At 39.8% G+C, this 20961-nt stretch overlaps 1 protein-coding gene across 2 annotated transcripts in view; it reads left to right on the forward strand.

Moving 5' to 3' along the window:
* MTR (5-methyltetrahydrofolate-homocysteine methyltransferase) overlaps positions 1 to 20454 on the forward strand; it is a 133149-nt gene extending 112695 nt beyond the window's left edge. Inside the window, exon 34 of one of the 2 annotated variants that reach the window (XM_058696257.1) lies at positions 19915 to 20454. In XM_058696257.1, the coding sequence (XP_058552240.1) occupies positions 19915 to 19993 (79 nt within the window). In that variant the 3' untranslated portion in view covers positions 19994 to 20454. The remainder of the gene's footprint in view (positions 1 to 19914) is intronic. The other variant, XM_058696258.1, reaches the window with a different exon arrangement.
* Positions 20455 to 20961: the final 507 nt, after the last annotated feature.

Below are 20961 nucleotides of genomic sequence, written 5' to 3' on the forward strand. Positions count from 1 at the left end.
TGAAAACAGTTAGGGATCAAATGTCAACGAGTGAATATATTCTGTCCCACCCCCAAATTGGTGAGTTATAATGGAAGGAGGTCGGTACAGTTAGAAGTTGGGTCCCTCTCAGCTTGGCATAGGGATGGGTTTGGGTACAATTCTCTTCTATAATTAGAAAAATGATCAATAAATGGAAAATATTCATGTTTCCCACTCTGTGCCTTATTACCCACCAGACTAGATGAGTTGAGAGAAGAACCCTGTGAAAACTTACGAGCCCTCCATCTGCCTGCTATAATTGACCATCATGAAGAAAACAGGCAAAAACAAACCTTTATCAGAAAGTTGGAGGCAAGGAGGCATGGTACCTATTCTCTTTGCTGAGCTCCTCAAGGAAGAAGAGTGTTTGCAATAGTTAATGCCAGAACCAAAAATTGAGAAATTCCGTCAGGCATGTAGTGGGAATTTAAATATTTCTTGGATGGACGAAATCGTATTAAAAGCTCAAACATCAAGAAACCAGCTAGAAAGGGAGATAAATCCGAGAAAGACAAATACCGTATGATACCATTTGTATGTGGAATTAAAAACAAAGAAATGGTATGTGACATGATAAGGGTACGAGCTGAGCTACTGTGAAAATCCTACTGTAATACATAAACGTATCAAGCCACACATCGTAGGTCTTGGACTTACACAGTGTTATATGTCAGTTATAGCTCAATAATAATAATATAGCTAGGACTCCCTGGAGCTTTTCCAGACACAGGTTTGCTGCACCTGTTCAATGCAGGGCGACAATTGGGCAGAAACAAAACTGATGCATCCACCAGTGGCCTTTCCAAAATCTACTACTCAGTGATCACTGATCTCCATCACGATGAGTCACAAGTATTGCAATATTCCTGCAGTGCCTTCTGAATCATCAAAGACTTGTTAAAATTCAGCATGACTTCAGTATTAAGTACATTTTAGTGTGAATTACTATATTTGAAGGTTGGCCACCCAAGTGTGAGAAGTGTGATCCTTCTCCCTTAACCAGAATAGACTAAGAAGAATTCTTCCCCCATCATGTCAGATAACAAGAGTATCTTCTTCTGCTATCACTGTGTGGCAAAAGAGCCAAGCCTGACGTTGTTTAACCCAGAGAAAGGGTTGCTGAAGTGAAGGAGGTTCATCAGGGTGTATGAAAAGATGCAGAAGAAATGTGGTTACAGAGTGAGGGAGTGTGTCGTGACAAGGATGTCAGCACATCCCCTGGAAGCTGAAGGGGCTGGTGCGTGGCAAGGTTGAGTCATTTAGTGCCGTTGACATTGAGGAGGGAGGAAGATGCTAATTTGGGATGGTTTGTATCAGATTAGCCGAAGTAGCTGACTCTTAAGAAAGAGTAATTAATGGGTTTTGTTTAGTGAAAAGTTTATTAGCTTTGGATGCCACCTTTAAGTCTGTGCTCAGTGTGTAGGGTTGGAGCGGATGTGGAAAGGTGATATTTCTGGATGTGGGAAGCGAGGGTAAAACTTTCAAAGAGTTGGATAATGGAAGGAGCAAACATTTGTGGGCATATTTGGGAGGGGGCAGGGAAGAAGTAGGAAAGAATAATGACGGCCCAAACAATGGGGAGAGAGCACAAGGGACTTTACCCAAATATTTTCTTACCAGCATTAGACGGACAAAGCCTGCCTTCTATAGGGAAAAAAAAAGTGGGTGGGGCTGTGTTGCTAATCGCTTTGATGTGAATACAGTCTTTTCTATCACTCCTTTCAGATAAAAATATGAAAAACTTCTATTATTTTATAGATGTGATTGGTACCTGGCTCTCAGGGCCCTGCTAAGATTTGCAGCCATTTACATGTACCTTTTTCTTCTCTCACGAGCTCCAACAGTGCTTACGATCTTACAGACAGGAGGTGCTGGCTGGGCAGGTGCCCTCTCTCTTGCTTTGGCTGAGATCCTCAAGAGGGGAAATGTATACTGTGAGATGACATTTATGCATTCACGCATATTCATTCAATTCATCCATTTATATGCTCATTCATGAGTTTATGTATTGGGCGAGGTCCTGTTCTGGGTTGTCGTGTACAACAGTAGCAAGTGAGTCAGACTTCCTGGGCTCGGGGAGAGTAACATTGTCTGCAGAGTTTGTAGCAAGTGGACTCCCTCCAGCACCTTGTGTCATTTGCATCTTAAACTCAGAATCTCCACTGCAGATTTAAAAGCTGGGGAGGCATCCGTCTCCTGTCTCGGTCTCAAGGGCATGGCTTGGAGGAGTATTGCACCACCCACGTAGGTTTCAGGCCTCTTTCCCAAGATTTTACTGATGCTTCTGAGTGCAACTGCCGGCCGTTAGGAAACTTGGACCTTGGGGCGCCTGGGTGGCTCAGTCGGTTGAGTCCGACTCTTGGTTTCGGCTCAGGTCGTCATCTTGCGGTTGGTGAGATCGAGCCCTGCATCAGGCTCTGCACTGACAGCTCTCTCTCTGCCCCTCGCCTGCTCATGCTCTTTCTCTCTCTCTCTAAAAAAAACAAATAAAAAAAAAAAGGCGGGGGGAACTTTGACCTTTTTTGCTTTGTCCCCTTACCACCCCCAGTTTTAGACCTCATCGAGTAAGCTTGGTTGCCTTTCTAGCTTAACCCAGCTAGAAACCAGTATGCCATGTCGTGCTGTTGAAAACACGGGTGCATTCCCCGGTGACCTGGTTCTAAACATTAATGTCCTTGTTGCTATGCCAGAACCGGGCACGATAAGTGCACGTGGGCACGGCCAAGCGGCCTCCTCCTGTGTTTTAGAGGGAAGGGCCTGTGATCAGCCACGAGCACAAATGCAGCTCAGTGAATACAGATCCAAGACCAGCTGTCAGGCTTCCCTCCTCCTTATCACACCACGGCCTCCGGGGGAACAAAAGTGCCCAGACATCTCCCCCCAAAGATTAACAAACTGTGCTTCCCAAGAGTATTTACTGATAAACATCTGCCTTCCAAAGAGAAACCACTTATTTAACCAACTGCTCTTTAGAGATTAATGACGCAGCCTGCCTTCCTGCCGTCGCTCTCAACCACGATTCCCTTTCTTGTCCTCCTCTTTGTCTTTCCTAAAAATTTGCTTTCTGAGCCTCGGTGCAGAGGAGGTAGCAATTGCACAGTAACATAAATTTTAAAAAGCCCCTGCCTTACTTTACAACATCTTTTTGGTTCTGCCACGAAAGCATATTTATGGTGAGTAAAATCTGTAGAACCCTGGTTTATCACGCTAAACCACTCTGCCCTCAAAGATAAACGCTCTTAACCAGCAGGTCCCCTTCTGTGCTGAACGCCAGCCTCAGTTCATGTGTCTTAGCCCTTCATCGGTCACTCGTGTCTGGCTCTTCTGAGATTACATACTGCTTTGTCACTGTATTTACATCACAGGCTGTATGTATTGTCTCCCCAATTAGATTGTGGGATATTTAAAAGGACAAAACTCTCTCTTCTGCTTTCTTTGTGTGTTTGGAAACTTTGAAGAGAGCAGGTGTTTGTTAATGAATAATCCCCCCAAGATGACCAGTGGTATGAGGGGACTTGGGTTGGACTTTCTGTCTTCTCAGTGGATAGATGCGTGATGAATTATAGTGTATATTCCGTGTTGCTTCACAAATACCTCCCCGCCCTCCCTCCCCCCTGCCAACTCATGCTTCCAACAACTTCTAGCTTGGGTGACTTTGGTCAAGTTACACGACCTCTCTAAGCTGCAGCTTCTCCATCAATAAAATGACCATGATGCGAGTGCAAGAACTTGAACGTGGTACTCTCCAGAAAGCATCCAGCTGTATGGGATGTGCCAGAAGGCCCTGAGTGCCCATTAATCACTATCTCTGGAGAGTAGAGATCCTGTCTTCCTGCTATATTCCCAGCAAGCAGACTATGTAGAGGGGCACGTTGTTCAGCACTCAAGGTCAGAGGCTCCGGGGTGGTCAGTGTGAAGCATCTCCTTTGCAATGAAGAGTGTGTGGATGACAGGCCTTGATCTCCTTGGAACACGGGCTGTACCAGGAGGGAGAGGCCAGAGACCGCTGCTGGGGTAGTCGCTGCGCCATCAAAGCTGTCTGCTTGCAGATCCCAGAGCAGGCGCCTCATGCAGTAGGCTGTTCCCAGACCCTCTGGACATAAGCTCCCCCTGTGCACCTGTGTCCTGATGGCTGTCTCTGTGTCTTGTCTTAGTCTCTCTGGACCAAGACCTGCCTGTGGCTGAGCGTCTGCTGGGATGTGGTTGCACACTTAGCACAGTGCCTCACTTTAAAGAAAAGAATCTTCACTAACTGAAGAGTGATGGTATAGACCCTTGGGGGAGGTTTAATTTTCTCACTTTTTCACCACGCTACCAAAATAATGGATGCAACACCACATCACACATACCTCATTTACAGACAATGTGTATAAATCTAATTATGAATGCTAGTGGCCCAGGAGGAATTCAGGGAGGAGAGACCTGACTGTGGTAAGACTGGAAGATTTCCAGAAGGAGCCATAAATATTACAGACGAGCCAACTGGGTGCAAACCAAGGCCATGCTGGGAATTGAGATCTGGGTTTTGCGAAATGTCTTCTAACTGCAGCTTCACATTTGTGTATATTAACCTTCCCTATAGAGGAGTTTTATTTTAATTTTGACTGGATTCATTCCTGAGCAGAGTCATAAGTGGGCAACTTACTTTGCTTCTACATCATAGACAACGTTCGTGTTAGGGGATTGACATCTACAGATGGGTTACTCTGGTCGTCGGGAGAGTTACACGAGATTTAGCGAAATCCAACCCACAGCTGGAAAAGCACCTCCAACACACTGAGCTATATCTGTATTTTAAAAGCCCTTTTAAAAATAAGTAGTATTCAGGGGTGCCTGGTCAGTTAAGCATCCAGCTTCGCTCAGGTCATGATCTCACAGTTTATAAGTTCGAGCCCTGCGTTGGGCTCTGTGCTGACAGCTCGGAGCCTGGAGCCTGCTTCAAATTCTGTGTCTCCCTCTCTCTCTGTGTGTCCCTCCCCTGTGTTTATGCATGCGCTCTCCCTCTCTCTCTCTCCTTCTCTCTCTCAAAAATTAACATTAAAAAATAGTATTTTTTTATTATAAAACTTGTTCATTGCAAAAAGCATGTTAGCTATATAAAAGTATACAGAGGAAAACGATTCATGATTCTCGAATCCATATTTAGCTACTAGTAATGTTTCATGACATTTCCTTCTGTTGTCTTCTTTCTTTCCATCCATGTGTGAGTAGGCGGAATAATGGCCCCTAAAGACAGCTGTGTTCTATGGCAAAAGGGTGGATGTTACCTTCTGTGGTGAAGGATGACATCAAATTAAGAATCTTGAAATGGGGAGATTATCCTGCATAGTCCAGTGGGGCCTAAATGCAGTCATGGGTGTCCTTAGATGAGGGAAGCAGGGAGAGATGTGATGCAGAACAAGGCAAGGTCACCAGTGAAGCAAAATGCCACTGGCCTTGAAGATGGAGAAAAGGACCGTGAGCCAAGGAATGCAGGCAGCTTCTAGAAGCTCCAGAAGCCAGGAAATGGATTCTCCCCTAGAGCCTCTGGAGACAGCCCAGCACCTGACACCTTGATTTTGGCTCAGTGATACTGATGCCCGATTTCTGACCCACACAACTGTAAGAGACTATGACTGTAGATACCAAATTTATGGTAATTTGTTATAGCAATAATAGGAATGAATATACCATAAATCTTGACAGTTTTTGTTACCTGTTAACCTACTTACCACATACCTTTTTTAATGCAATTTATGTTACTATGTATGTATACAAATACGTATATAACAATAGATACAACATACATTATGTATGCTATGTGTTAGTATGTTTTATATATATTGTATATATTCATGTCTACATTATTTATTGTGATAAAATATATAAGACACAAAATTTACCATTTAAATGTACAGCCCAATGGCATGAAGTACGTTAATGTTGTTGTGCAACCACACCCCCATCTATCTCCAGAAGTTTTTCATCTTCCACAACTGAAACTCTCTCCTCATTAAACACTAACTCCCCACTCCCCCACCCCTGCCCGCCCCCCCCCCCCCCCAAGCCCCTGGCGGCCACTGGTCTACTTTCTGTGTTTATCGATTTGACTCCTCTAGGGGCCTCATAGATTTGTAACTCGTATGATATTCATCCATTTGTGATGGGCATTTCCCGTAATGTCTTCAGGAGTCATTCATTTTGTAGCATGTGTTAAAGTTTCCTTCCTGATTAAGGCTGGATAATATTCCACTGTACTGATAGACCACATTTTGTTTATCCGTTCATTTGTCAACAGACACTCGGGTTGCTTCCGCATTTTGGCCATTTTGAATAATGCTGCTAACAATATAGATGTACCAATATCTGTTTACATTCCTGCTTTCATTTCTTCTGGGTATATACCCAGGAATGGAATTGCTGAATCATGTGGTAATTCTGTGTCTAGTTTTTTGAGGAGCCTCCATACTGTTTTCCACAGTGGCTGCACCAGTTTACATTGTAATCAACAGAGCACAAGATAGTTTTTCCATCTCTTTGCCAACATTTGCTATTTTCTTATTTTTTCTGTAACTGCCATCCTAATGGTGGTTTATACACGTATATTTTTATATTACCTTTTTTCCACTCAGTTTTCTATCAGAGCCTTCAAAGATATTTTTGAGGCTTTATAACAATCTATTCTGTGTACTATAATTTATATAACTATTCCTCCTTCTTGAACATTACGCCGTTTCTAATTTTTTGCCATTTAGATTACAAAAGTGTGAGCCTAATTGAGCACTAAACCTTTGCTCACATCTCTGAGAAGATCCTACGAATGAATTATTCAAGGGAGCATCACACTGAAAACTATTGGTGTGTTTAACAAAATTACTTTCCAAAAGGATGTTCCGATCAGCAGACCATGAGAGTACTGAGTAACCCATTTTTAAAATGTATTTTTTTAGGTGCAGAGTATTTCTACAATACAGATTAAGACTACCTGTGGACTTGGACAATCATACTAGCAGAATCAACTTGTTTATTTGGGGGCAGAGGGCTCAGTTTTCAGTGTTGGAATGTTGAATTTAAAGACAGACCTGGTTTTCCCTTTAGAATTCTGAAGTGAGAGAAGTACCATTAAAAAAAAAAAGGCTGTTGCTAGAAGAAAATACATAATTTGCAAGCAAGTCATAAGACCTGAGCTCTGTTCTGGCTCAGCCACTAAAAAACCACGTGACTTTGGCAAGTCATTAAAATATCTGGGTTTCGGTTGGTTCATTTATGTATGAGTGGGTTCAGTCCTCACATTTCTTTAAGTATCATCTATAATTATGGGTTGTAAGCTCATATCTGGTGGAGTTTTATCTGCTGGAGTCCTTTGGGCTTCGGTTAAAGATGTGTCCCTCTAACTAGTTCTTTCTTTCAGGCATACCAAGGGTATTATCAGCCTGAAATGACTTTTTTATGTGAATCTTGCAATGTAGAAATCCCTACACAAATGTAGTACAAATGTGTGCAAACATAGGATAGAAAAGGTCCATGGACAAACTCTCAAGGTAGTATTGATTTTGAAGACACTTAGACTTGAAGCACAGGATTAAACCAGAAAGCTCTCTTGTTACATCGCATTGCTGATAGGCCATATTCTTAATTCACGCTTTTACTGGGGACGTCAGCCTGGAGGGTCTGACTCTTGTTGAGAACTTCTGCTCCATTTTTCTACCATGGGTCTAAGTCTTTATTTGTTTATTTTTTTGTCCTAACATGGCTATTAAAATGATAGCTGCTTGGCCATATAGGGGCCAAGGATAGTCCCCTCCCCCCCCCCCCCCACCGCCGACCAAATGTGCCATTTCGATAAATTGATGATTTTAAATTAAGTTACTTAAGAAACAGCCGGTGCAGAAAGGACTCTAAGCCCCCTTTGTCTCCAGAAAGCAGGAAATAAATTTACCACGGAAAAGGCACTTACCCTAAAACTGGAAGGTAAAAAGACATCCTAATTACTAGAGGTAGGGAATTCAGAGTAGAGACGGCTGTATAAACAAGTCTTCTTACTTTGATTACTTCCCCTGCCCAAATTCTAGGATTCCTTAGTAATTAAAGCACCTGAAATAAGTCTTCTTTGTCCTACAGTTCTTCACAGATTTATTGTCTGTCTGTCTAAAAAGTATAAAAACTGTCAGCCTCAGTCATTTCTTTAGGTCTCATGGGCTGCCATGGGCACCTAATTAATCTTTGGGTTTTTTCCTCCTGTTAATGTCTCATGTCAATTTAATTTTTAGATGAGCTGGAAAAGTCTTGAAGGATAGAGAAAAAGTCTTCCTTCCCCAACAGCTGTCAAGTCCAGCAGAATTCATGAGAGCTGTCTGAACTTCTGCTTTTTGGTTTTGTTTCTGGCTTTTCCCTTAAGGATTTCCCTTACTTTCTTGCCTGTTTAGTTATATATTTATTTATTATTTTTTCTCTCTTTTTTAAAATATACGTCCAAGTCAGTTAGCATATAGTGCAGTAATGACTCAGGAGTGGAATCCAGTGATCTACCCCCTACATATAACACCCAGTGATCATCCCAACAGGTGTCCTCCTTAATGCCCCTTGTCCATTTAGCCCATCCCTCCCCACCCAACACCCTGGCGGCAACCCTCAGTTCTCCGTATTTAAGAGTCTCTTATGTTTTGTCCCCCTCCCTGTTTTTATATTATTTTTGCTTCCCGTCCTTTATGTTCACCTGTTTTGTATCTTAAATTTAGTTATATATTTAAAAGGATGTTTATTGTATTTTGTACAACATTTCCAGGCGGGAAGATTCTCAGTTATTGTAATCTACCTTATTGCCAGAAATCGAAGTCAGCTGTTCTATGATTCTGTGGGTATTAACCACTTTCTCCCATTTAGCTAATTTGGATATTTATCTTATTTCAACTTTATGAATTGAGTGTTGAATCCATCCATCATGAATCCATGATGCGTTGGAACAATCCTGACTCAGTTCTCTTGGAAGCGTCTTAGTGAGAGACTGCCTGAATGCACTAAAAGAGCTGAAAGCTGAGAACTTTAACTTCGATCTGAACTCAGCATAAAGCGATGCAATTGTCCTCCCTCAAACATCTCAGCCAGTGTCACAATATTGGCCATCAAGGTCACTTTTGTTGCAGTGCTAAGCAAGCACGTGTACTGTGTTGTGAAGGAACGAATAGCGTTGTGCATCAGCAAAGTCCAGTCAGTGGTTAAACTAAGGAGACCCGAGTTTCCTCTGTGGCCAGCACTGGGGGAGGTCTGATTGCACTTTGGATTCAGTATACTCTTGGGTTTCTTAGACTCTGGGGATGGAGGCACCTCAAGAACGTAAAAGATGGTCTACTAGTTGGCTACAGATTATTGAGCCACTAATTGGAAAAATAAAGAATAAGTGACTATGTTTCTATCTAGATTCGGTGGAGTAGTTCACACCAAACTCTATTTTTTCTCTTCCACCGATTTTCTCATTTAAGAAATGGAAATTTTATTCTGGAAAATCTCAAACTTACACAGAAGTGGAACGAATAGTGTAATTACCCCATTGTCATCATCACCCAGTGTTAGGAGCTGAATTGTGTTCCCTCCAAATTCATATGTTTGGAGACATGACCGCAGAATATGAATGTAATTGCAGAAAGGTCCTTTAAAGAAGTAAGTAAACTAAAATGAAATCATACAGGTGGGCTTTAATCCAATATGGTGGTGTCCTTATAAAAGAGGAGATTAAGACAGAGACAATTCATGCACAGAGGAGTGGCCATGTGAGGACACAGGGAGAAGGTGACCACCTGCAAGCCAAGAAAAGAGTCCTCAGAAGAAACGGAACTCGTTGACACCTTGATCTCAGACTTGTAGCCATTGGAACTATGAGGAATTAAATTTCTGAGGTTAATCCATGTTACTTAGTTATGGCCTCTCTAGCAAACTAACGTGCTCAACTTCAACAATTGTTAAAACATGGCTAATCTTTCCTTATCTAACTTCATCTAACATGGACTCCATATTGTAGCAAGTCCCAGACATTATTTCATCTGTAAATTTTTTAGTATGTACCTCTACAAGGACTCCCCCCCCCCCAAAAAAAAAACATGACCACATGGGAATGCAAACTGGTGCAGCCACTCTGGAAAACAGTATGGAGGTTCCTCAAAAAATTAAAAATAGAACTACCCTACGACCCAGCCATTGTACTGCTAGGTATTTATCCAAGGGATACAGGTGTGCTGTGTTGAAGGGGCACGTGCACCCCGATGTTTATAGCAGCACTGTTGACAATAGCCGCAGTATGGAAAGAGCCCAAATGTCCATCGACGGATGAATGGATAAAGAAGATTTGGTATATATATACAATGGAATATTACTCGGCAATCAAAAAGAATGAAATCTTGCCATTTGCAACTACGTGGATGGAACTAGAGGGTATTATGCTAAGCGAAATTAGTCATAGAAAGACAAATATATGACTTTGCTCATATGAGGACTTTAAGATAGAAAACAGATGAACATAAGGGAAGCAAAAATAATACAAAAATGGGGACAAAACAGAAGAGACTCTTAAATATAGAGAAGAAACAGAGAGTTGCTGGAGGGGTTGTGGGAGGGGAGATGGGCTAAATGGGTGAGGGGCTTAAGGAATCTACTCCTGAAATCATTGTTGCACCATGTACTAAGTAACTCGGATGTACATTATAAAAAGTAAATAAATTATAGAGAAAAAAAATGACCACAATACCATTATGACACCTAAAATTTAAGAATACCCTAATATCCAGTTGGTATTTACATTTTCCTGATTATCTCTTGCTATTTATATTCTTATGGTTTGTTGAATTGGGATACAAATAAGGCCCATATGTTATAATTGACTTAATGACTCTGAAATCTTTATTGATTCTCCCTCGTTTTCTTGTGTATTTTTTATTGTAATTTTCCTTGAAGAAAGGAAGATGTTTGTCTTACAGATTTTCCTTGGTCTAGATTTGGTCTTCGTCCCCATACTACTGTTCAGCGTGTTCCTCTGTTCCTTTTGTTTCATGTAAATTGTCAGAATCCCTGTGTATTTGAAGATTTTGTTTGTTGTAGTGTTGCACAACCACCGAGTGGGTGGTGTTGGGAATGTCCATCAGGAGGGATATCATGTCTGGAGTCTCTCTTTTTTGTGACGTTACCTGCCATTGATGACCAGCGTCTAGATCTTTTCATTCATTAGGAGCTACAAGAGGGTGATATTCTCATTCCGTCAGCTCATTATTTTAGCTCAAGTACTAATGCAGATAGAAACTTGTTCTCTTTATTTGGTTACAGTGCAGATAATATAGAAACAGCAAAAATAGCTACTTCTTTTACCTTATGTGTCATATTTCAAATGTTTCCGGTCTCCAAAGTTGACCAATGAGGCTTGTTTGATGGCACTATGAACTAACTCATAGATACTAACGTATTTGAAATGATTTCCTCCGTTTCATTTATTGTTGTATTTTGCTGTTCAAATTTTCTTACCTTTGACCAGTGTGGTATTAGTCATTCATTCCCGAGTCCCTGTGATAGAAGTATAGTGATCTTTAGTAGTGTCCTTGCTCTTGTGTGATCCAGGCTTATCTTTTACATCTCCTTCCCCTTAGAATCAGCCACTTCTCAAAAATCCCTTGTCCTTTCAATGGGAAATCGTGTTTAGAAACCACAGTCTTGGCTCAGGGGTGCTGATTACTACTGGGTTGATGCATTGATTCTTGCTTTATTCAGTGGGAAGAGCAAGGAAATATGATTTTTAAAAGTCTTTCCATTGAAACACGACTTAGATGCAAAAATGGCACAAATCTTAAGCATGCAGCTTAGAGAATTTTTACAAATGTATACACCAGTGTAACCATTATTCAAATCCAGGCACAGTAGATCTACCAGCATCTGAGGAGCCTCCCTTTCATTCCTCCCCAGTTACTGTCACTCCCAAATGTACCCATTCTGAGTTCTAGCACCATGAATTATTTTTTGTATATAAATGGAATGCTAGTACGTGGGCTCTGCATTATATTTCTGAGGTTAAAGCATGTTGTGTGTCCTAGTAGTTTTTATTTTTCATTGATGTATGCTATTGTTTGAATATACTACAATTTGTTCTTTCTATGGGTTGGTAGACATTTGGGTTGTTTCCAGGTTTTACTGTTACAGTGAAGCTTCTGTGAACATTTTTGTGCCTGCCTTTTGGTGCGCATATGCGCTCATTTACATTGGGTATATTCCTAAGAGTAGTTAGAGGGTATTTTCAGCTTTCGTGATCGTTCCAAAAGCATTTTTCAAAGTAATTGTACCAGTTTACACCCCCACGCAGTTTATGAGTTCCAGTCGGTCCATTTAGTAGTCACTCTGGGTTGTAGGGTGACTGACTGACTGACCCTGACTTCTGGCTGCCAGTGTCATCATCTGTCTCCGCTGCAGGACTTTCTCTGAAGGCTGGGACCTGCTGCGCCCATGCAGATGGCATCCCGGAAAATACTCTAAGGTTACTGCCTGCAGGAGTCGCGCTCAACCCATAATTGACAGGAGTTGGTGTATAACCCCTCAGTTCCCTCACTCCTCAAGTAGGGTAACTCTGAGGCAAGTGTTTTACAGTGTCTCTCAGAGTTCCCATGGGATTAAGCTTCAGTTACCCCCGGTGGTAACTTGCTTGATCATGCGTAATTTATTATCTGCCTTCCGTTCCCTATCTGTCTTCGTCACTTTTATTTGGGATCACATCCTAAATAAATTACCTGCCCTTGAAACCTTGTCTCAGCATCAGCCTTTGGGGGAGCTCAAATACTGGTCTTCCACATCCTTGTCACTCTCGTACTGCCAGGCCTTTAAAATTTTAGCCATTTCGTGTATGATGGTACTATGACATTGTGACTTCAATTTGCTTTTCCGTCATGACCATTGATGTTGAGAACCTTTTCATATTCATGATTTTATTTAAGATCATTTCCTCAGCACCTGTAAGTAAAGTTGTTCTTCAGTTTTCTTCTTGAAACAATCTTTATCAGAATTTTGTATCCCTGTGGCTCAGTTGGTTGAGTGTCTGACTCTTGATTTCAGCTCAGGTTGTGATCTCAGGGTTGTGGGATGGAGCCCCGTGTGCTTTAGATTCTCTCTCTCTCTCTCTCTCTTTCTCTCACACACACACACACACACACCCTCTCTCTCTCTCTCTCTCTGTCCCTTCTCCAGCTCACACACTCTCTCAACCTCTCTTTCTAAAATAAATACATTTTAAAAATCACATTAAAAAATTTTGTGTCAATATTATTCTTGCTTCATAAAACAAATTTGGTTTCTGTTCTACAATAATTTAAGTCTAATTGGGAATATTTGAATTTTGAAAGCTTGGTGGACATACCCTGAGAATCCACCTGTGTTTGGTTTGTTTATGTTGTGTGTGTGTGCATGCATGTGTATGTGAATAACCATTTTATTTTTTCTATGATAGGTAGTCTATTAAGACTTTCTGTATTTACTGGGATCAATTTTTTCAAATTGAAAATTATCCTTTAAAAATTATCCTTTTCATCTAGTTTTTTTTTTTTAAGTTTACTTATTTATCTTGAGAGAGAGAAAGAGCACGAACAGGAGAGGGCAGAGAGAGGTTGCAGAGAGAGAGGGAGGAGAAAGAATCCCAAGCAGGCTCCACACCATCAGCATGGAGCCCGATGTGGGGCTGGAACTCACAAACTGGGAGATCATGACCTGAGCTGAAATCAAGAGACAGTTGCTGAACAGACTGAACCACCCAGATGCCCCTCATATAGGTTTTAAAATTATTTGTAGAGAGTTGTACAAAGTAGTCTCATAGGTTTTTCCTTATTTCTTTCTCTTTGTTGGTTATTCCCATTTGTCACAGATACTTCGGTATATTTATGTTCTATTACTTTTTGTCTTGATCAGCTTAGCTAGTGTTTTGCCTATTTTGTTGAGTCAGCTTTTTGATTTGTTATTTCTGTTGGTTTTCTGTTTCTTAAATCATTAAGTTTTGTTTGTATATTTCTTCTGTCTTCCACTTTCTTTGGTTTTTCTTTTTTACTTGGGTGTTTAATTCATTTTATTTTAAAATACTTACTGGTATGACATTTAATGCTCTGATAACTGCTTTAGTTTTATTCCACAGATTCTGATATATACTGTTCTTATTATTGTTATTTAAAAAGAATTTTGCTATTTAATTTTATGTTTCACCTTTTACCCAAAAATTAGTAGCATTTTTTGCTTGTGACCTAAATTCTGACTAGTATTCTTGACTATTCCATGAGCACTTGAAATGGATGTGTACCCCTTATTAGTAGAGTTCAGAGTTAGGTATATATCTATAAAATCTATCTTGTTGATTGTGTTGCTTAAGTTTTCTATAGTTTTACTAATTTTTTAATCCATTTGATTGGTCTTGGACTGACAGAAGTATACTAAATTTTCCTATTATTTTATTTCTGTCATTTTTTACTTGCATCTCCTTTGTGAAAATTCTTGCCAAGCATTTGATACATATAACTAATAGTTATTATGTCTTATTACTATGAGTAGTTTTCAAGCTAATGTGGTACTGCCTGCCATAACTGTAAACATACAGCTTAATAGAATAGAATTGAGAGTTCAGAAATAAACCTGAACACTTACAGTCAGTTGATTTTCAAGGAGGGTGCTAAGACATTCAGTGCGGGAAAGAATAGTCTCTTTAACACACGGTACTGGGACAACTGGATATCTTCAAGCAAAACAATGAAGTTGAAAAACCCCTACCGCACACCACATGCATAAATTAACTCAAGATGTATCAAAAGACTATTTTTTAAAAGACCATGTGAAAGTGTTAGAAGAGAAAAGGCATAAATCCTTACAACCTTGGATTAGGGAATGTTACTTAGACATGACATCAAAGGACAAGCACAAAAGGAAAAAAAAAACAAGTAAATTTAACAAAATAAGCATTTAAAACTTTTCTGCCTTAAAGGATACCATCAAGAGAATGAAAAGACACCCCAAAGAATGGGAAACTTTATTATCAATCATAGATCTGATAAGGGAGTTGCATGTACAATGTAGAAAGACAATTACAACTCAACAATAAAAGAGCAAATAACCCGGGGTGCCTGGGTGGCTTAGTCGGTTAAGCGTCCGACTTCGGCTCACGTCATTATCTCGCGGTTCGTGAGTTCAAGCCCCGCGTTGGGCTCTGTGCTGACAGCTCAGAGCCTGGAGCCTGTTTCAGATTCTGTGTGTGTCTCTCTCTCTCTCTGACTCTCCCCCGTTCATGCTCTGTCTCTCTCTGTCTCAAAAATAAATAAACGTTAAAAAAATTTTTTTAAAAAGCAAATAACCCAATTTAAGTGTTGGCAAAATATTTGAATAAGCAATTCTCCAACAAAGATATACACATGGACAACAAGCACATGAAGAGATGCTCAGCATCATTAGCCATTAGAGAAATGCAAATCAAAGAGCACAATGAGATGCTACTTCATATTTACTGGATGGCGATCCTCAAAAAGACAAATAAAATGAGACAAACTGTAAAATTCCTAGAAGAAAATATGGAAGAAAATCTGGACATTGGCCTTGCTAATGATTTCTTGGAAATGACACCAAAAACACAGGCAACAGAAGCTAAACTAGACAATTGGGACTACATCAAACTAAAAGCTTCTGCACAGCAAAGGAAACAATCAACAAAGTGAAAAGGCAGGCTACAGCATGGGAGAAAGTATTTGCAAACATCTATCTGATAAAGGGTACATTTCCACAATATATAAGAAACCCCTACAACTCAATAGCAAAATAACCAACTCATTTTCAAAATGGACAAAGTACTTGAATAAACATTCCTACAAAGAAATTGAAGCATGCTACTGTAAGATTCTTGTGTTATTTGTGAAGTGATACGATATTGCTTGAAGGTGGATGGATAAAATAAGATGTGTACTGTAAACCCTAAAGTAAACGCTACCACAACAAGGAGTTATAGCCAGTAAGACAACAAAGGAGATAAAATTGAATAATAAAAAATCCTCAGTGAAAGAAAGACATAAAAAGAGTATAAAGGGCAACGAACAGATGGAACATACAAAAAATAATAGCTGTATGGAAGATTTAAATCAAAGCATATCAGTAATTACATTAAATATAAATTGTATAAATATCTAATTCTCATGCAGAGATTATCAGATTGGAAAAAAACAGCAATACCCAGCTGCATGCTGCCAACAAGAAACCCACTGTAAATGTGAAGAAGCAATTCAGTTAAAACCAGACCTGTGCAAACACCATTGCCATCTTTAAAGAATCTCCTCTTCATCTGATTATTATTATTATTTTCTTTTACGGAGAGGGCACATGAGCAAGGGATGGGGCAGATAGAGAATCTTTTTTTTTTAATGTCTTTTTATTTTAGAGAGAGAGAGCGTGAGTGGGGCGGGGGAGCAGGGGGGAACAGAGAGAGAGGGAAACACAGAATCTGAAGCAGGCTCCAGACTCTGAGCTGTCAGCACAGAGCCCAGCGTGAGGCTTGAACTCACAAACTGTGAAATCACGACCTGAGCTGAAGTTGGACGCTTGGCCAACTGAGCCACCTAGGCACGCTGAGAGAGAATCTTAAGCAGCCTCTGTGCGGAGTATGGACTTGGGGCAATGCGGGGCTCCATCCCATGACCCTGGGATCATGACCTGAGCCGAAATCAAGAGTTGGACGCTCAACCGACCGAGCCACTCAGGCGCCCCTTCATAATCTTATTTTTAAATCTTGTACTATATTCCTCTTTATAAATCTTTTCTCAAATGAGGCAAGCTATACATGTTAAAATATTTATGAGCGATACTTAGGATGAAATATATAGCCTTAAACACTTATTTTGAAAAGGAAGAAAGGCTAAGTGTCAATATAATGAAACTGAAGAAAATAAAACAATAGAATACATCCAAAGAATGTGGAAGGAGAGAGAACATACAAAATAAGAGCAGAAATCAATAATAATTTAAAAAATTACATTAGAAATCATCAGTAAAACCAAAATTTTGTCCTCAAAAGAGGCTAATAAAGTAGTTACATCTCTGGTGAGATTAATGAAGGAAAAAATAGTAATATTAGGAAAGAAAAAAATTATGTAACTACAGATCCAACCAAAATTAAAATAAGGAATATATGAACAGGTTTATGCTGATAAATTTGGAAGCTTAGATAAGCTAGACAAGTTCATGGGAAAATATGACCTACTGAAATCATCTCAAAACAGAAACAGAAAGCCTAAATGACCCAATATCTATAAAGAAATTGAAACAGTAGTTTTAAATTTTTCACACAAAGAAAACACCAAAACCAGAGGACGTTTACAGGTAAATTCTGACATATTTTCAAAGAACAAATCATTCTAATCTTAGAAATATTCTTCCAGAGAATAATAAAAGATCAAATAGTCCTCAGTTTTTTCTATGACCTTTGCTTAATCTTGATGGCAAAACCAGACATTCTGTTGAGCAGAAGAACCAGGCATAGAAGAACAAGGGTTTGATGATTCCATTTATATGACGTTCAGGAGTAGGCTGAAAGTAATCTCTGGTGATGGACTTGAGAGCTGTGTTGTCTATGGTGACTGGGATTGACCAGAAGAGGGCACAAGGGCAACTTCTGGAATAATACAAGTGGTTTTTTTGTTTTTGTTTTGTTTGTTTTTTTGTTTTTGTTTTTGTTTTTTTTTTTTTTTTTTGTATCTTGGCTAGACTGTAGATTTATCAAACCTCAATGAATTGCACATCTAACATGCCTGCATTGCACTTCATGCAAATTGTACCTCAGGGGAGAAATGAATTTAACGAATACTGAACTCTAGTTAGTAGGCTTGCTTTTTGCAGTGGTCTGGGCTAACAGTTCTAAAACTAGTTTTATTGCCAGCAAAGGAAACAAACCATCAGCAAAATGAAAAGGCAACCTACAGAATGGGGAAAAAAATATTTGCAAACCACCTCTTTGATAAAGGGTTAAATATACAAGGAATTCATACACCTCACTAGCAAAAAACCAAACAACCCAACTTAAAAAATGGGCGACAGATCTGAAGATGTTTCCAAAGAAAACATACAGATAGAGATACATGAAAAAGTGGTCAATAACACTAACCATCAGGAAAAACAAAACAAAAGAACCACTAACCATCAGGGACATTCAGATCAAAACCACAATGAGATATCACTTCACACCTGTTAGGATGTCCATTAGCAAAAAGAGAAGAGATAGCAAACGGTGGTGAGATTGCTAAGTGACATAAGCCAGAAGGAGAAAGACAAATTCTGCACGGTATCACTTATGTGTGGAGTCTTACAAAAACAAGTCAAACTCATAGAAACATAGAGTGGAATGGTGGGCAGTGGGGGGTAAAGGGGAGAGGTTGATAAAAGGGCACAAACTTTCCGTTATAACACGAATGAGGTCTGAGGATCTAATCTATAACATGGTGACTATAGTTGATACTAGTGTATTGTATAATTGAAATTTGCTACAAGAGAGAACTTAACTATTCTCACCAAACACAAACAAAAAACCTGCTAAAAAACCTAAAAAAAAAACAAACAAACCCAAAAAGCAAATATGTGAGGTGCAGATGTGGTAATTGCGGGATTGTGGGAATTCTTTCATAATGTTTGCGTCTATCGAATGATCACATGTACACTTACAATATATTATAGTTCTGTCAATTATACCTCAAAAAAGCTGGAAGAAAACTCCTTTTATTAATAAAATGCATGTTTCTCCCCGCTGGAGAAAGCAGTCACAAATATGGAAAGGAGGAGAGTTTATTGCCAAAGCCAGCACTCTGGTTTCTCTTTTTCAATCTGAATTTTATTTTATTTAATTCATTTACTTATTTAATTTTTTTAATGTACGTATGTTTGTTTGTTTGTTTATTTTGAGACAGAGAGAGTACGAGCAGGGGAAGGGCAGAAAGAGAGAGAGACACACAGAATCTGAAGTAGGCTCCAGGCTCTGAGCTGTCGGCCCAGAGCCCGACACAGGGCTTGAACCCATGAACTGCAAGATCATGACCTCAGCCAAAGTCGGACACTCAACCGACTGAGCCACCCAGGCATCCCTCAATCTGAATTTTTAAAAAATATCCCAGAATTTGGAAACATTTTGGATAAATGAAGATTCATCATAAAATCAGGAACTTGATAGTTACAACTTTCGATAGGTGTTGATTGTAGCTTAGGATTATTCTAAGACCACATCTCAGATATCTGATAGATTTTGCTTTGTTTTGGCATTTCCAAAGAAAATTCCTTTTAAAAATTATATTCTGTAAAAAAAAAAAAAAAAAAAAAAAATCCCTTCCTTTCTCTCTGCCCTTCCCCTGCTCACACTCTCTCTCTCTCTCAAAAATAAACATTAAAAAAAAAAAAGAAAAAAAATCTTTTGGGCAAAAAGTACAGTGGCTTTTAAAAATGCAGTTAACTGTTGAACAACAAAGGTTTGAACTGCACAGGCCCATTTATATGTGGATTTTTTTCGATTTTTTCCTTATGGTTTTCTTAATAACATTGTCTTTTCTGTAGTTCAGATTAATGTGAGAATACCATATATAATCCATGTAACATACAAAATGTGTGTTGTTTATGTTATTAAGAGCATAAACCTATTAAGAGTAGGCTATTAGTAAAGTTTCGGGAGAGTCAAAAGTTATATGACTGCACCAGGGTGGGAGTTCTGTTCCCCTAACCCCACATTGTCCCAGTGTCGACTGTATGGTTGCAGGACACGAGGAATTTCCTGTCAAAAGTAGGCAACATCCTTGGCGAAGCCTGAGTTGTCTGGTGTTTCTACTTCAAGCCTCTTAGCTACATTTCTGGTCCTGTAGAACAAGAGCAGATTCCAGAAAAGTAATTTTTCTTCTTTTGTAGAAACTTCTTTATCTGGCAGAGAACGTTAACTCATCAAACCTGCATCAGAAAGCTACTTTTCAACTCTCAGTCAATATGACCAACATCAGGCATCCATCAAATGAAGGATTGCGAGCAATAACCTTAAAAAATCCTGCCGGGCGACTAGTTATTGATTCTGTGTTCAGCCTGATGGATGAATGCGTAAAGGCAACAAGTGACTGCAGAAAGCACAGAGCTGGCCGCCTGCCTACTCTGGCAGGCCCTCTGGCGAGGGAGCACCGTCTTTGGCTTTACCAGAAACATGGTTCTGTCGTCATGATCGATGAGAATTTGATCCTACCCGGAGGTCTGCTCTTCCTCACCTTGCCTTGGAATTTTCAGAACAGCCCAGAGAACAATTTACAATAAAACTTGATTAGCTTCCCCCAGGCTGGTTGCATGGTTGAGACTGTTTGTGGGGGATGGGATTTGTGACTGAATACCAAGAAGAAAAAAAAAATCGGTATGTTAACGGTATGAAGGAGCTTGTAGGAAGAGCTTAATTTATTTTGGAGATTAAATTCATTTCAGGAACTTTAAAAGCATTGATTCATATTAAGCTAATAAATGTGCTAATTACAGTTTAATCGTTTCACCTCATTAAGCCACGACCACAAGACCTCTCATTAGTCATACCACCTTAGTGGGTGAGAATGATTTCATGTGTTTTCCAAGGACTCCTGGGGTCAGGCAGCTGGCGTATGGCTGAGCTGCCCTTGAACAGAATCAGAAAGTAAGTGATCTCTCTGACGGCATCCTTCTCCCAAAGCCCACTTTGACAGACTGTCAATGCCCTTAGGTTTTCTGCCTTAACACGTCTGAAAGCTTTCCCTGACCAGTTGCCTTAAGAAGGATCAACGAAGGGAACTGTGCTTTATTATGGCCCTTGGAACTTGTATATGGCACTTGCAACGGTTTATTTAGGTTTCTATCCCTACCAGACTGTAACTTCTAGTCAATAAGCTTTTATTGAATACATGAATGAATGTCCAAATTTATAAAAATGACTTATAAAATTGCCTGTTT

The sequence above is a fragment of the Neofelis nebulosa genome, chromosome 13 (genome assembly GCF_028018385.1).
Source record: "Neofelis nebulosa isolate mNeoNeb1 chromosome 13, mNeoNeb1.pri, whole genome shotgun sequence".
Taxonomy (NCBI): Eukaryota; Metazoa; Chordata; class Mammalia; order Carnivora; family Felidae; genus Neofelis; species Neofelis nebulosa.